At 24.3% G+C, this 18,295-nt stretch overlaps 1 protein-coding gene across 3 annotated transcripts in view; it reads left to right on the top strand.

The window, feature by feature from the left end:
• The first annotated feature begins 2,447 nt into the window (after window positions 1-2,447).
• Window positions 2,448-18,295, top strand: part of LOC132920232 (uncharacterized) — a 50,752-nt gene continuing 34,904 nt past the window's right edge. Inside the window, exons 1-2 of one of the 3 annotated variants that reach the window (XM_060982462.1) lie at window positions 2,448-2,844; window positions 2,917-3,129. In XM_060982462.1, coding sequence (XP_060838445.1) covers window positions 3,008-3,129 — 122 coding nt within the window. In that variant the 5' untranslated portion in view covers window positions 2,448-2,844; window positions 2,917-3,007. Of the gene's footprint in view, window positions 3,130-16,117; window positions 16,328-18,295 lie in introns of those variants that run through there. The other 2 variants (XM_060982461.1, XM_060982464.1) reach the window with 2 other exon arrangements.

The raw sequence follows: 18,295 nt of genomic DNA, 5'->3' as shown, positions 1-18,295 counted from the left end.
AACGTAAATAGGTATATACACCAGGTAGCACGATTGTAAATTGTCCGTGTCAATTATATCAATTATACCTGCAATGGTTAAAACGGCGGAAAACGATATTGGCCATTGGGCGATTGTAAACTCTCCCGATGGTAAACTTCCATGGTGGTAAACTTTCCCGGGTCTACTCCAGTACTACTTATTAGCTATTTATAAATTTAAATTTATAATAATATAAATAAATGCCTTTAATCTGCTATGAGCTATAATATTATAGTCAAAATACAATAAAAAATAAAAATTCATAAAATAAATCTAATATACCAAATAAATACAAAATATATAATAAAATTAAAATGTTTAAATTTATTTATTTTTTTGATAATAGAAACACACAGATTTTAAATACTATCTATTTCTTTGTCTTTATAATCTAATATTTTTTTAGATATAGGTTTTTAATTATTTTTTGAATTACAGTTTTTACTTGTTTTGTTTAATTTATTGCAGCTTTGAATTTTAATGTATATTTCAGTTTGAAAATGTTGACCCGGAATAGTTTACCATTGGGAGAGTTTACTATTTTTAAAAATTGGGAGAGTTTACCCACTACTTTATCAGCACTAGGCACGACTAACTATTAGTCTTATAAAAAAATTGTATTTTTACATTTTTCAAACAATTAAGAAAACTACTATTATCGAAGACTATTGTAGGATATAGATTATAGTATTATTATAACTTATAATATGTATATAATTATAGTTGATAGATTTACAACTTATAAAAAGTTTTTTTGGCGTATACTATTTTTTAATTTTTCAATTTTTGTTATTTTAACGTAATGAATTTTATTTCAAATTTTGAGCGAAGTGATCTTACAATCATAGGTTTTTTATATGTAGTCATACATTCATGATATGTATAGTTGATAAAATGCATCAATTTTTAACTTTGTGAGTGATTTTGGATCTAGATTTTCTTTTAATAGATCAAAATTAAAAATTCTTTGTACATTTTTTTGTAATTGTAAAAAACAAACAAAAAATAAAATAAAAATGGAAATTTTTGTGCTAAACTAGTTTCTTTCGACTTAATTGATTTTTATATTGTTGAAGATACCTTCCTTATTTATTTTATAGTACATAATAAAAATATATATTATATTATATTTTAAACGAAAACGACATAACGAGTTTAATTTCAACTTGATTTTAAAACGAGTATAAAAACAATGACAACAAGCAGACCACGCCACACAGGTATAATATTATATTGGTAGGTACCTACGACTTACGAAATAATATATATTTGAGCATGTAATATAAGACTGGTTTAAAATTGTATACGCGCGTAATACCTGTATTATACACACGTTTTAATATTTATACTTTATAGGTACGTGTTTAATAAATTGTCATTGTTATGAAATTATACTGGAGAGTGAATTCTGTTTTTAATCTCATTATTCATTAAACATAGGTAATATCACATAATCATATTATATTTTTACTACCTTTAGGTATAATAGGTAGGTATAATATGCGTGATTTAAAATTACGGAAATTAAATCGTTTTGATGGACGGCATAACATTTTGTAAGTAATGCAAAAAACAAAAGTTCGGTTAGTTTCGGATTATTTTTAATCAAAATTTGCAATAATACAAATTTTTTTTTACTGCCTTACATTCAAACTTGATTTAGTTATTAATATGGATTATAATAGAGTAATTATAATTGTTATATACTTTTATTCAAATTATAAGTACGTGGGAAAATTGCATATTGTTTAATAATACATTACCTACTATACATATTACTGTATAATACCTCTATATATGTATATAATATATTATGATTTAGAATATTTCAGATACCTAAGCGTGAACTTTAATTATCTCATCGTGAACTGAAAAACAGCAAAAAACTTATTGTTATGATAAATTGTGGAACGTTCAAAAAGAGTTCAGAAATATTATGCTTATCTATTATTATAATATATTTATGTATGTAGATCGGTAAGTGTACTGGCGTACTGCTTTATGTAGTTGCAGCGGAAATAATTTTGCAGAGTAGTTGCCCTTAATTTTTTCTTCGTGTAGTAAACGAAGTATCGTGCTGTTTAAATATAGAATTTTTTTTTTATTGACTTTAATCGTTGAAAAATGAATAAAGACAAATACAAATGTAGAAACATTATCGATCAGTTTAGGTGTGCATACGTATATGTGAATCATCGTAGTGGCTGTGGTGGTGGCGCTAATTAGCAATTAATGTCAATTTTTTTTTAATGTTTTCAAGGTATCCCAAACACGTTTATTTTACAATCGCCAGCGCGCGTGTATATTCATAATCATAATGCATGTGTATATATTATTATATACACATAAATAATGATGATGGCCAGTAGGGGGCAAAAAGGGCAACTGCAGGTATTATGTATACTTATACTGTCAGTTGCGAATGAAAACAAGTGGCGAGCGCTTCTAAAAAAAAAAAATAATAATAATAAATAATAAATTATTCAAAACAAAATGTAAGAATAATCTAAAATACAGTACAGTTCGCGTAAATCGTGTTCGGACTTTCGATCGAATATTTTTAATTCTATGCACAATTACAGTTCATGCGTCATATATGAAATATATTATTAATAAAGCTTATTATCTATACCTACATAAATTGTGATCGGGTTTCGTATGTGCCGTTAAAGAATAAAAATAACAATTAAAATTTCGATAATATTGTGTTAGTGACAGCAACCTATACTTGTCAGTATGCACATTACTATATATGTCTACCTAGGTTGATATTATTTATCATCAAAATTGTCGGTTATCTCGAGTGTCGCCGCCGCCACCGCCGTTCGTGACTTAACGTTCTACCTCTTATATCATATTATACCGGCTATTGTACCAATCTACTTCTTTATATAGGTACTTCAAAACAACGGCTTTACGACCGCGCGACGTAAATATAATAATTACTATAATCCTACGAACGATCATCGTCACCACCTCCGCCGTCATGTTGATCACCGCCGCGATCGAATACGCCATGGTGTCCGTATGCATGTTCGCGTCCAGCGCCGGTGTAGCGATCGCCGTTGTCGCCGTCATCGCGTACACGGTATACGGCAGGATCAACAGGTGAGTGCTTTTTTTAAACTTAATTTTCAATATAAAATGCAAGCATATGTTGTATCTCAAGTCAAAATTATATGTTTGTAATAGCCCTATGGAAAAGAAGTTTTTAAATATCTACTTTTTGCGGAATTTGAATGAATTTATATCATATAGGTAGCTACACGTATACTAAGCATTTTCATAAAATACTTGCACAAAAATAGGGATTGATGTATGATATATATAGCGCAGTGGCGTATCCACGGGGGCCATGGACTCCCCTATCGGCTGTATCAACTTAATATAAAAATTAACTGTTATTGTTAATTGTTGACCATGCTATTTTAGTATTTTGGATTTGTTTCCGTCATTTTAAAATCCTAGTTACGTCACTGATATAGCGTATATACTATATATAGTAGGTACATTGGACAGTGGGCACTCAATTTAATCAAGATTTACGACACATATAAAAATGTATCTAGTTACGAGGAATATCTGGAACTAATTTTTTAGATCTAACTAAGAGTAGAATTTCAGGGACCATCTTATGAAATCACCCTCTCACCAGCCACCTCAAAAAGAAAAATTGAAATTTGGTTTTGAATTAATTTAAATTAATAGCCTATCAGACCTTATAAACATGAAAACATGTCTATGGATTATTAGCTGTAATAGCAAACATTAAATATGTATAAATGACTATAAGTGAACACGGTCGTTGGTTTCAATATTAAACATAATTATTATTATTGTTGTAACTTGTCGCGAATTGGACTCTAACCAATAACTTCCGAGTCCCCCACGCGTACAAATTGTCCAAATAATAACAATAATATTGTACGTATAAATCTATAAAATTATATTTATTCAGCTGTGTTCGTCTACCACTCGTCTTTATAGAAAAAATATAATTAACTAAATATTTTAAATTATATTTTAAGATGGAAACTTTGAAATTGGTTTATTTAAATTTTTCGATATTTTTTAAGATTTATTTACAATTTACATGACGTGTTAAATAACGGAAAACTAAGAATACAAAAAAAAAAGTTCAGACATTTTTTTTATCATACAACGTATTGTTTAAAAAAAAATGATTAATGATATAAATTGTGCATATACTTATACCTTATTTCTCTATTAAAGTTCATGTTAGAGAATAAACTTTTGAAATACCTACCTGGGCTACTAGATACTAATCTAAGTTGATGAGTAATTACGAAACTGACTGTTCTTTTCCTAGTGTTTTGTCGATTTCGCCGGACATTTGTTTATGTTGGTTCCAATGATTATCAATCCCGTGTACATAAAAAATGGTAGAAAAAAAACAATAAAATATTCAATAATTATAACAACGTACAATAATTAATACTGTGGGGGTTATTATTTTATTGTAATTTTTTAATATATAGAGACTTTATATCAGTTTACCTAATAATTCAAATAATTGTGATCCATTTTTTTTTTTAAATAATTGTCAAAAATTATTATATATATTCTTAATTTCATAATTTTGGTTTTGCTAATTTTAAATATGATTCGTCCTCTTATTATTACATTTGAGTTAGTTTGTATTTTTTTTAAATTGTTGTCACATGAACAAAAATATAATAGAATGGGCTTTAGTGAATTTTGATTTTTTGAATTAAATGTTGAATGAAACGTTTTACTTATTACTTCTGTTATTGTTCGTTCGATAATATTGAAGACGATGCTAATATTTTCGGATTAAACTTATATGTTTCATCAATGTAATTATCACGTAAATAATCACAGATATTTTTGCCTCTCATTATCAATTTCTAGTGAGAGCGTATAATAATATACGAGGCAACGAATCAACATATAACAAGTTTCAACGGAGTCTGTAGTTATTAGCGGGCGCGATAAGTTTCTTAAAAGTTAAAAGTTTATTTCGTTAGGATAGATATAATATGCCTTTTTTCCTCTCTACTTACATAATATTATATTGTACCTTTATGTAGACGGCATTTTCCGATTGTAAACTTTGGGTTCCTCTGCACTGTTACAGGCTTGCAGTTGTCCATTTCAATGCAATTCATTGGCTTTGCTATGTCCGCGTGTCACGTGTACACTGTACAATGTACATGCATTGCACGCTGTACATAATTATAATAGTTGGTATATTAATTATATAATGTGTAAAATTGAAAACACCTTAGAACGCGGTTTGTATACGCGTATAATATATTTTGATATACCTTCATAGTTCTTAAAAAGTACAGTTAGATTTAATGTTAAACATTTTTCCCACGTCTCGTCTGTTATAAACACGATTTGACGCGTCTTCGGTGTAGTGGTATTTTACTATTTGAGGTCTCTAAACTGATTAAACTAGAACCTATAAAATATATTCAATGAATTAGGTATATAATTTATGACATTTAATACCTCCGTACATCTAATTACCTTGCTTAAAGTACTTTTTATTCATTAGGTAACATGAATTATACTATTTTATTTCTCAAAATTAAAATAATAATGCATACTTACAAACTTAAGATAAATCAATTATCAAGTTTCAAATATTTATCATTTGTATGGAATGAATACGAATTAATTCCTCAAATTTTCAATTGATCTTAAAATATATACTAACTTTAACTTAATAATTTATATTTTTTAGAATACATACCTTTAATAAATAACGTAGTATACTAGTATAATGGATTGATTCATGTATCGTTTTCATGTCTTTTATTTCGATAATACTTGATTTCATTATTAGCAAAATGGTGAATTTTGTTTTTGATTTTAAGTGGTTTAATGTTCTTTCATTGGGAGGATTACTTATTTCGTGAGAAATATCTTTTTTTCTTCATAAAGTGTCTTACTCAATTATATTTTTAATTATTTATAAATATATTATTGCAACGCATAGATTGTAACAATAAAATATTTTGAGTAAAGTGGAGAACGTATTTTTAAATTAATATATATATATTTATTATCTATAATAAATTATTAAGCTATTTAATATTTTTATTTCTATGGACTATATTTTTAACAAAATAAAACATTTAGAATTCTCAAAAATGTATATACATATAAGTTTAGGAAATGTATAGGTATATAGCAAATTAAACATTTGGTGTATATTTATTTTGATGTTGTATGATTCACAGTAATAAAATCACTTTTATTTGTTAATTTCTATTTTATTTAAATATATACTCGTTCATATTATTTAAACTGAAATATATAAAATCTATGACCTAATTACCTAAATATAATTAATGAGGATACGATTCAATATGATTGGGGGCTACTTAAAATTACACAAAATTAATTTTTTATTTTATAATGTTACATCAATAAAATATATGACTTTAATTCTAAATAATTGTTTATTTATACTTTAATTCAAATACAATAGTAACGCATATATTAAGCTAATTTCTGTTAAAAATATACAACTTAGAAAATGTAGGTTAAGTAGAACATATGTTGTGTTGTTAGTTTTAATACTAGAGTTTACCTATTATCAAATTTAAAGGTAAGAATATTATATTCGTTTTTATATAGGTTTTTAGGATATTTTAATTTTTAAGTTAATTAGGAGCACTTATGTAAAATATTATAATTTAAAACGATTATAACTCGCTTAAAATTTTAAATAAAAAAACAATGTTTAAACACATTTTATTATCTCGAAGTTTGGTAATAAATAATCTCACTTAAATATTATTAAATCTAATTATTTACATACAATGAATAATGATTTCAGTGTATTCAGATGAACGAATTGTTTGTTGTACGTTTTTAATACCGAAACAGCGTATACGGCTATCGCGTCCTCTTTAGTTTATATTAGATCTTATAATTATAAGATATTTAAATCATTATATAATATTTTATATTTTTATTGATGAATATTTAAATTTTTAAATGGGCAGATGTGTTGCGACGATCTTATTTCAATAAATTAATAAGAAAGTAATAAATAGATGTAAGGTGTACCTATTTAAATAATATTGTTATATTTTTTTGTAAATATATTAGGTGTAGTTGCGTGTCCTATGTAGTTTTAACGTTTTCAAGTATAATAAAATAATGCGATATGATATGTTTATTTTACGCGAAAATAAGAGATAAGTTTTGATGATATTATCCCCTACTATACAAGGCTGCAGTGTTGCGTTATTAATGTTACCTAACTTGTTAACGATAAGCCAAATAGGTACAAATACAAATTAGGACCATTTGTTATTAAACTTATAGTTACTAAATCATTTTTTTTTTAAATTGCATGATTAAGCAAAATTATTTCAACTTTATAAATTATAACTTTTAATTATTAGTTAAGACTTTTGTTGTTGATGAGTAATTTTTCTGCTTATTATAATAATATAGTTTTAAAATTATGTGATGCGGTGTCGATATATCTTAAAAATAAAATTATAGGATTGGAATCATTAATAATTAGTTTAAATTGCAGTTTTTCAATACTCACATAGAATCTATAAATTGTTAATTTAATAAGTGTTAAAATAATTTATTCATAATATATAATATGTATATATATATATATCACATAAAATAGTCTGAGAATTTATTTAATATATAACTTATAAAGGTACTTATATAATGATAATTGATAGCTTTATAAATAAATTTGTTACACTACGAAATTAGACAAATAATATAATAATAAAGATGGTCTAAACTTTAAATATTATAATAAAGATAATTATTTAAGAATATCAAAAACAATAATTTATTTTAAAAATAGTTTTTAATGTTTTATTTGTCTTCGTATTATTTTATAAGTACTATTTTCTTATTTTGTACGGTATTCTATAATATTATATTATGGTGTTTGTAATAAGACATGTATCTCTCATATATTCGATATATAATAATTTATATTAAAACATAAATGTATTAAAAATATAGTGTATATTATGTCTTATAAAATTATAAGCTTAATATTATGTACGTGCCAGGTACCTATTGCATATTAATATATTATAACTACTTTATGATATAATTCAGTGGTGCCCAACCCGCGGGCCATATGTGGCCTGTCACAAATTTAAAAATCAGTTTTTTTTCATATATTGATATACTGATCTTTGTACTTTTATATTTGGTGGCCCGTTCAGAGATGATTTTTTACCAAAGTGGCACACTGAATAAAAAAGGTTGGGCATCACTGTGATATATTATATATTAAGATTTCTAATGACTAAAAAGTTTCTTTCGTGATATTTGACAAAATAAAAAGTCCCTAGATAAAATGTGTTTCTGTTTTTACCGTGTGGCATGTGTAATACGCATGAAGCACAAATATAAAAATATTAAATTACGGTTTACAAACAAAGTTAGCATCTTGTATCATCGTGAAGGTTTGGTGTTACCGTTTCGTTCCGGGTATCCGGGTATCAGTAACCTTCGCGGGGCCAACCGTAAAGACCCAGTTAGACAAGTTTTGTGATAGTTATTAGTTCCTATAATATATTAATTTTTTCAGGGTAAAATATGTTTATTCTGTACATCGTAATATTTAACCGGAAATTCAGAAACAAAATTAGCATACTACTTATATTAATATTATACGTACCAATACAAAAAATATATTTTAAATATGATGTAAATTTGAGAAAAAAATTGTCCCTTAAAAATGATAATTTTTTCATAAAAGATTCAATATTTTACAATGTATTATCAATTAGTAATTTTCAAAAATTATCTAAAGATTTTTTTTTAAACCTAAACAATTTTTTTTTATTTAAAACATATAAATAGATAATTATTTATAATAGTTGATTGTAAGTTGTAAATTTGATAATTTAAATAACAAAACAGCATAAAGTTATATGCGGAATGAGTGTGGAAATTCTTAAATTTTGTGGAGAAACGTTAATATTAAAACATTATATTTTAATAATAGTGAAATTATTATGTTATTTTCAAGGAGAACCATGAACTAAATTCAATATAATATTTTATAGTAATATAGTTACTATATTATTTTGTGTATTATCATAATACCCCAAATTTAAATTTAATTGTGAATTTTAGTGTCATACATATTTTTATACTATCATATATTTTTCAAATCAATTTTTTTTTTTAATTCAAACGTCAACATAATATTTTCTCAGATAAGCAAAATAACTAAAAGCTTTTTACAATCTTGAAATTTATTTTGAAAAAGTATTCAACTATAACATGTTTATTTATTCTTATTTTTCTTTGCCCTTCACAGCTATATACCTAGTGTTAGATACACTTATTTTACACTGCATTGATTGCATATTCTAAAACATTTTATAATTGATGTTTTTAAATGATAATTTAAAATTTTACGGAGGATAGTGTATATAAATATTTATTAATTATATAATACCGTCAATACCGAGTATCTCCAGATATGTATACCATATTATGCAATTTTTATTGTTTTCGATGAGAATTCAATTAAAACAGAAATTAATATTTATACAATTAGTTCATAAGTATTAAATAGTAACTATGAACTATGTAATTTAGGTTTTGATTTATCAAGGTATAATAAAAATATGAATGAAAATCGGCGTTAAATTAATATTTATGTTTTTATGGTTATCAGTGTTATCACTTATCATGATAAATGATAATTAATCATGTGTTGATAACTACCTAATTTATTATGTAAGCACATAAAACATGAAGAAGAATGTAAATTCATAATGATCTTATTTTATTGAAGAAATATATTATATAGTCTTAGTGACTCAATTTAAGACTAAATTATTGTTAACATCTATAACAGAAAGATTTTATGATAGCTATATTATTTTAAAGCCGTTACACCTATGTATAAATTATACTTATTGTGTACAAAATACAAAAAAATAAAACTAAAGTAAGTAGGTAGTATAATTATTTTAGTAATTATAAAATTAAATTAACATTTAACATTAAACTAAAGAATATAACTTTAATTGATTTACATAATATGTAACTATAAAACCTAAAAATGATAAGTTATATACTTAATTGTATTAAATTTTATTTTTTCTTTCATTTTGAAACCTATTAATAAAAATATCATAAAAACAATAATAATTAAATACCTACTTGAAAAGTTAACATTACAAAAAATATTTATCAAATTGTTCAAAAACATGCACGAAGATGAAATATCGAATTTAAATAGTATAACTTGAAAACTTTATCAGTGAAATAATGTTGGTTGAATTAATTTAAACAAGAAAATCGGCTTTTTGTAGTTTCAATAATTAAATTAAACATAAAACACACACACACATATTATATATATTAATTCCTGTATTATACTCGATTTATTACAGAATGTATACCAATTTGTATAGTAAACGTGGTAATGCGCATTAAATCAATCAGTACATACAATGTCCATCTAGGAGGTAAAAATCAGAAAATATAGAAGTGTTAAAATATCAGGGAGACTGTTAAATTGTAAAATAAGTAAAAAAAATAAAAATAACTTAGAAATATAATATCCATGATTGTCTTTTGTTGGATTTTGAACATCCAACTCTAGGTTTAAAAACAATTTATCTAAGTCAAAAAGTCATCATTTTTATTCGTGTGATAAACGCAAGTACACACGATATTGGATTAATTTAAATAATTAAAACTTGCAAATCATGTTACAGTAAAATATTTATTTACAATAATAAATATTAAAATTATTGAATCAAATTATATATTCAGTTTATAAATTTATTTTTTAACTTTTAATTAGAATGCGAACTGAAAAGTAACTAAGTTATGTTTAATGTTTAGAGAATCTATCAGTATGGAATTTGTTTTAAATATATTTAATTCTTTAATAACCTTTAAATGTATGATAGGTAATTAATGAATGGTATTCATTCTTTAAAAATTGAGTACTTATATCCAATATTTATTGTTTATGTATTATTATTCATTATTTTTATATTTTATTTTAATAAATAAGTTTATTTATTTTTAATTTTAATTATGAAATCGAAAATATACGTTACCGCTTAAAAATTTAAAGTTTTTAGTGATTTCACGTGTTATACTCGTAAAATGGTAAAATACTAAAATAATAATTAGATTATAACTAATAAAGAAGTGTTAAATGTTGATAACAGATTTTTATAATATTATAATAAATACATAATATGGTTACATTTAGTTTTTAAATATTATTGTATCGTGATATTATCATCAATATTTTTCTTAAATAATTAAATAATGTTTCAATTTTTGATGTTTGGTAAAAAACTGAAAACAAATTTGTTAATTTTAATAGTATTTTAATAGTACGTTATAATATTAACTTTTATTAAGCAACCAGTTAAAATAATTCATGTTTATTCTTATTTATTTAATATTTAATATTTAAACTTTAAACTACACTGCACAGAGAAATTAAAAATATGGTAATGATCTTTTCTAGGAATTATACATTTAGTAAATTTAACTGCTGGAAAATACTTTTTAAGAAATATTTAAAGGAATTTATTATTTAGAAATTATGTAAGTTATAAGTACCATAATATTATCATTGTTAAAAATGTATTAAACACCTATAACATTAGAATTTATAATATTTTTGTTACTCCTTATTATTGATAGATGATATTATACATTATGATAAATTTACAAGTTGTAAATTAGATATAGATGAAATTAATATATTTTTATTGTCTATAATTTATAACATAGATAAACATAAATAATATTTTTTATTGATAATTTGATATACAAATCGTGGTGAAAAATATTTTGAAATAACACTATTTTTGACTTTCACACGTGACAATGCTGTTAAATTACGGCATATAGTTTTGTTTTTTCCCGCAGTGAAGGGAATGTTAATGTTGAAATTGCAGTTATTTCTACCACGATTTTGATAATGAAAAGTGAAAGGTGAATGTCCCGAGCACGATCGTTATTGTTGCCGCATGCATGCGGTCATCAATTTTGATTTTTGATTCTGAGGGTTCTTATAAATATAAACATTAAACTTTTAATCTGACACATCTTATTATTTCAATTCTCCAGTAAAATTAATAGTTACGTGTATTATACATTACATGTTATTATATATACCTACTGTAATTTCGTTGAATATTCGTGATAAACTTATAGAACAAGTAAGAATATCTAGTATATTTGCAAGGTCAAAACAATAATAATAGTATCATTGATATAGTATATTACATATTAAGTAGAACACATTTTGGGGTTGTTGTGTAACATAAATAAATACATACAGGCAAATTGAAAAATAAAACTTAAAACCGAATATTATTTAATTTTTAATAAATAAAAATTGTTTAAATAAATTCGTCTACAAGTTGGTAATAAATAATAATAAATTAGTTTCAGTACCATTTAATTTGAAAATGTAAATGTTTATAATTTAATTAACACTAGTATCTATTGCTAATCAATTTGACGTTACATAGACTACATATGTATACAAAAGTGAATTTTGAATGCGATATTTATATTGTTTAATTTCATACATCTTAAACCTATAAGGAAATAAATACTATATCAACTTTCTTATACATAATATTATATAAAATAATATAATATGTATTATGTATGGCCGTATGGGATGCATAGTAGATTGTAGTATTGTACATATGTAATTCCAATGACGGTTTTGTCAAGATTTACTAAATATTTATTGTAGATACATATTTATTATAATAAATATTAATTATATGTATTTAAATGTTTTTAATGATTTACAATTTTATTGTAATGACTTACGGTTGTTATATGATTATAATAATTAGTTCAAGTGGTATAATTTAATTTTACAGTTATATTTATTAATTATTTCTAAGTGCTTTTAAAATTGCACTATTAATCAATAAAATATTTTAATGCATCGAATATTAAGCTTAAAGTGATAATAATATTTAAATCATTTATTGTTGAAAACTGCAGTCTTTGAATTTTTATATTTTATTTACATACTTTTAGCTATGATTCGTAAATTAAAAAGACATATGTACTTAGAGTATTCGAGTATACTAAATTACTAACTGTAGTTTATGATGCGCATTTATGGTGTTTCCACACCCATTTCTTTAACATTGTTCATCAACTTGAAGTCTTCTGCCCTGAATTGTAGAACGAACGTGTACAAATAATTTAACAACTGTTTACTTAGGTCTTAGACCCACGTTTATAGGCGAGGCCTATTTCAGTACAATGGTTGGAAATATTATGTATATTTATATAGTGTCATAGACTCATAGCTACGTAATAATAATAATATGTTTAGGTAAGTTGAATAACATAATAATTGTTTAGGGAAAAGTACATATACCAAATATATTATTTTATATATATATTTAAGTACAAATAAGTTTACTTGAAAAATGTCTGCTTAGCATAGCAATGTGATGAAAACTTCCAAATGCAATAAAGCAATAATGAGGCGCAATCCGCCGTTTCATTTTACATTGATATATATCCTGCTATATTACTTATATAGACATATAGTACATACATGTACCTGTTGTTTTCGGATGATATGATATTATAACGAATTGAATTACAATATTGAATATACTATCGATACTTACTGTGTTATTTACTTTATAGTTTCAATTTTTGTCTTTTCTAAATAAAATTCAATACAATAAAATTAAAGCAAATTAATCATGCTTATATACTAATAAAATCTAGGTGAAATTTTGAAATATGATACCAAAATACAATGTTCAGTATACTAATACGTTGTATAATATATTTCTATATTGCCCTATATATAAATGTAAATTGGAATTTCACAAATTAATGTTTTAAAATCATAATTTATATAGGTTTATTCGCCTAGCCCATTCATGAGAATTTTGCCATTTAATAATAAATTTATTCAAATTATAATTATTGGAATATTTAAATTTACTTTTCAAATTCTTAAATAAAAAAATAAATATTTCTGGTTTTCAAATGAGACAAGAACCTATTTTTCACTTTTAATAATTTAGTGGATAATTTTTTTTTTGAATGGAGTGATGAATGTATTGATTTTACAACGATTTGTATTTTTTTTTTTTCATTTTTGTGTCTATCATCACATTTTGGAGTAGTAATAAATAGTGCTTTGATTTTTGACTTCAGCCCCGTTTTGAAAAGGAAAGTAAATCTAGTTTGTACTTTGGGGGTCAAAAGTAAAAAATTAGTTTTCAAAATCGTCAGGAAAAACTAAACAAGCGTAATGGAAAAACGGAAATTTTTACACATAACCAGTTTTCGATTAAATCAATTTTTTTATTTTGCTGTAACTCAAAAACGAATCATTATAAATATTTGAAAATTTTAACAAATGTTTATATTAGCATTATCTATTTACGATTATATTTTAAAAATATTTTGAATTTTTTAAGCTATTTATAGATAATTGAAATATTCGATTTTTCTAAATTTTTTTCTTGAAATGCCGATAAAAAATTTTTTTTTTCCAAAATATCTTTAAAATTTATTACAAGGTTTATTGTTAGTTGTACTTATCGTAGTAAAAAAAAATCAAAAATCGTTAGTCACAATTTTTATGGGACATAACTTATTAAGTGGTAGAAAAATCATATTTTGATAACTGCTTAATAAACTGAGGTAAACTTATTTGATGAATTGTCCTGTATAAAATATATATCTTAAAAGTTTATTCTTAGTTTCTTATTAGTTATTTTAATTAAAGTTTAAAAATATTTTAAACTTAAATTGGATAGATAATATTATTTATTTATTTTTATTAAAAAAGGGGGAAAGAATATAATATATATAAGATAAAAAGTATGGTTTTATACTCTTATTATAGAACTAGCTTTCTTCCACAAATACTTATTTTTATTTTTATTTCCCATTGCCCACAAAATAATTTAAACATTTTTACTTTAATAGATATACTTGAGACTATAGGTACATCATATATTTTTTAAACATTTACCTTTAAAACGCAATAAAATAAGATATCCCTTTTTCAAATCGTGTTTGTCTAATGCTTACAACAAATTTTTTGTTTGGAAAACATCATAATAGGGGTGTCTTGTTATATAAGAATACTATAGGAGCGACGGCTCTTGCCCCAAAAATGGGAAAAATGTTATAAATTGAACAGGTTTAATCAGAATTTATCACAGAAAATTGATTATTCAAGTAAAAAATAAGTGTATCTATACTATATCATAAATTGTAAAAGTCAATGAAAAATTTAACTAAAGAAAAATCTAAAAATATTACATTAGTCCTAGTAAATTTAGTTTGTGGGTGGGTGGGTTGTTTTGAAACTTGCTCCTTGAGTTGTAAAGACTTAAGCCGCTACTAGGCATCAACAAAATTCAATATTTTTTTCAAACGTAAATTTTGGTCTCTATAATTTAAAAGCTAAAGAATTAATAATATCTACGTCTCACATATAGCTATGCATAAAAAACAAAATATTCAAATTTATATTCACACAAACTGACACGGTAAACACTACGTGTAATTATGTGTATAATTTTAATATTATAAATTTTATTAAATATATTGTTATATATTAAACCATTCATTTGTCTAATTTAATGTTAGTAAAATAATATATATTTAAAAAAAAATAATATTATCATTATATAATAGTGGATATAAAAGCGTATGCAAAAAATACCATAGTATAGTATATTTTTATAATATAATTCGTATTAACGTCTCAACATCTATAAATTATTTTTAAAGGTGTCGATTTTACATAAAATATAAAAAAAAACAATCGTATACTTTAAATGTGCGTTTTGCGACTATATCATACAATAGGTACTTAAATATGTTTATATACATATTATAATATATCTGTATGCACTGTCATCATCGCATCACGCACCATTTGTTACCGTTATTATTATTATTCATTTTTTTCGTGCTATCCCTCCGCATCGATATTATATTATTATTATGTATCGTATAACTTTACCACTGCTACTGGTCATCATTAAATGTGAATGCACTCGGCTGTACATATGGCGTGTGACGGTGTAGGTACCGGAGATTGTCTGCAGTAGTCCGCATCACCACAGCCTGTTCAGAAGGAATGAGTATTCGGTCAGTTCCTGAAATAATGTTTTATCATTAAATTATGTTGTGTAATCAATTTTCAAATATTTTGGGTGAATTATCTGTTTGAATAAACGTGCGTGTTATAAATAACTTTTTCGCCAATCTTATTTCCGTTTGGAATATCCTTCCACGAGACGTAAGTTGATTTTTGAAAATTCACTTAAATATAGTTTACGTATAGAATAAATGCTTAAAAATACATCAATTTGATTACGACTGTGTTGCATATGTATTTCAAACATTTTATTAAATAAATAAGTATTTGGTACCATATTTAAATATTAAACAATATATTTACATTATGTTACGACTTTACGAGTTGTTTATTCTAATTAGTCATAAGTTTTAACAAAAAATATATTGCAGTGCACATTGCACATCTTATTAATAAGTTTAAAATAATAATAAAACTAATACATTTAAAAACAAATACATATACCTAATGGACTTAATGTTTAAAAATTGAACGATATAAGATACATTGTATAAGTTTTATTTTAAAGTTATTGAACGTGCATATATATATTATTATTAATAATTAGATTATTGTTTTTATATAAATACTTACGTAATTTTTAACTAAAATTTCGATTGATGTACCTACAACTTTTTAAAAAAAATACCATAAGTATATTATTCGTTTGATTGTAATATAATTGTATATTACATTATTACGATTTACGCATAATCTACTAGTATCTATATTAATATAAATATCACGTTATATTAAGCCTATGCACGCGTAACAATTTAGGGTATGGTTTCCTGTATCCGGTGTTCCGGTTTCAGAGATGAAAATATAGTGTTAGTATATTTATTGGTTGGTTAATGTTAATTTAAGTGAGGTAAACAAAATGCATCAAGGAAAATGTGTAGGTAGCCACTAGCTACGGTGTACTTTAATTTTATTATTAATAATAAAAGGTGAATATAACTAATGAAATAAATACAGTTATATTTATTTTATTTACCTATAATTTATTATACAGATACTATAATTAATTCATCTAAAATTAATTGGTAAATCAATAATCTGCGATATTATAACATTTAAAAAATAATCCACACGCAAACACTAATTGAAGAATACCTATAATTATATTATATTTAAATAATATTTTTGTAAACGGTTTTTGTAAATAGCTTACATACTTTTCCGATTTATTTTTTCGATGTTGTTGTTTGTTATTTAAATATATAATTGTCAATTGATTTCTCGAATTTGACCATAATAATTTCCATACGTGTATGTGAGCGTACGTGTGTGAGAATATGATATATCGAGGAAATATTGGGCGATTAGTTGCGAACTACAGTAATAGTCTTATGCGGTCGTCGTCCGAAATAGAAAAAAAAATATACAAGAATGATTTCCTCTCTTGATCGGTCTGGGAAAGGAATAGTAGCGCATAACAATGAAAGTCAATTTGAGCGAGTTATTATAATAATAACGATGTTTACGGATAGAAAATTGTAATAATACGTATAGAATATAGATGGAATATAACCACCATGCAATTCAAAGTACGATATTAATTGTGTTATAAAATCGCGTCTATGTGGTTAGTCTGCAGGTGGTTACTCAACGACGACGACTGAATCCTGCTAAAAATTAATCGCCGAGAAAATCGTTTTGTTAATTTCTCGGTGTAATTGTATTAAATCGTAACATTATATGTTATACAATATGTAATATTTTTAAATGCTTTTCGTTATACCTATATTATAATTTTTGTAATTACTTACTACAATCTTGATATTCCTTATATTGCGTTAAATATTTTCCTAACAAGTTTTTTTTTTAAATTATATGATTATTTAAAAATGTTAGTACCACAAAAATAAGTAAGTGTCATACTGTCATTGCATATCCCCCTTCACACCTGACACACCTCCTTTAAAAATTTACTGATTAATAAAAATACATATTAAACCAAAAGAAAACCTATAAACCTAATATTTGTTTTATTTACAAACAGTTTACACTGATGAAAAGTATACAAATAAACAATTAAGTTTAAGTAAACTGCAACTTGCATATTTTAAATAACAAAAATATTGTATGAAAATATTCAAGTTATTCAAAAACAAGAAAGAAAATTAA

Source organism: Rhopalosiphum padi, chromosome 2, assembly GCF_020882245.1.
Source record: "Rhopalosiphum padi isolate XX-2018 chromosome 2, ASM2088224v1, whole genome shotgun sequence".
In the NCBI taxonomy this organism is placed as follows: domain Eukaryota; kingdom Metazoa; phylum Arthropoda; class Insecta; order Hemiptera; family Aphididae; genus Rhopalosiphum; species Rhopalosiphum padi.
Note: the sequence above shows the minus strand (reverse complement) of the source record. Positions and strands in the feature narration are given on the sequence as shown.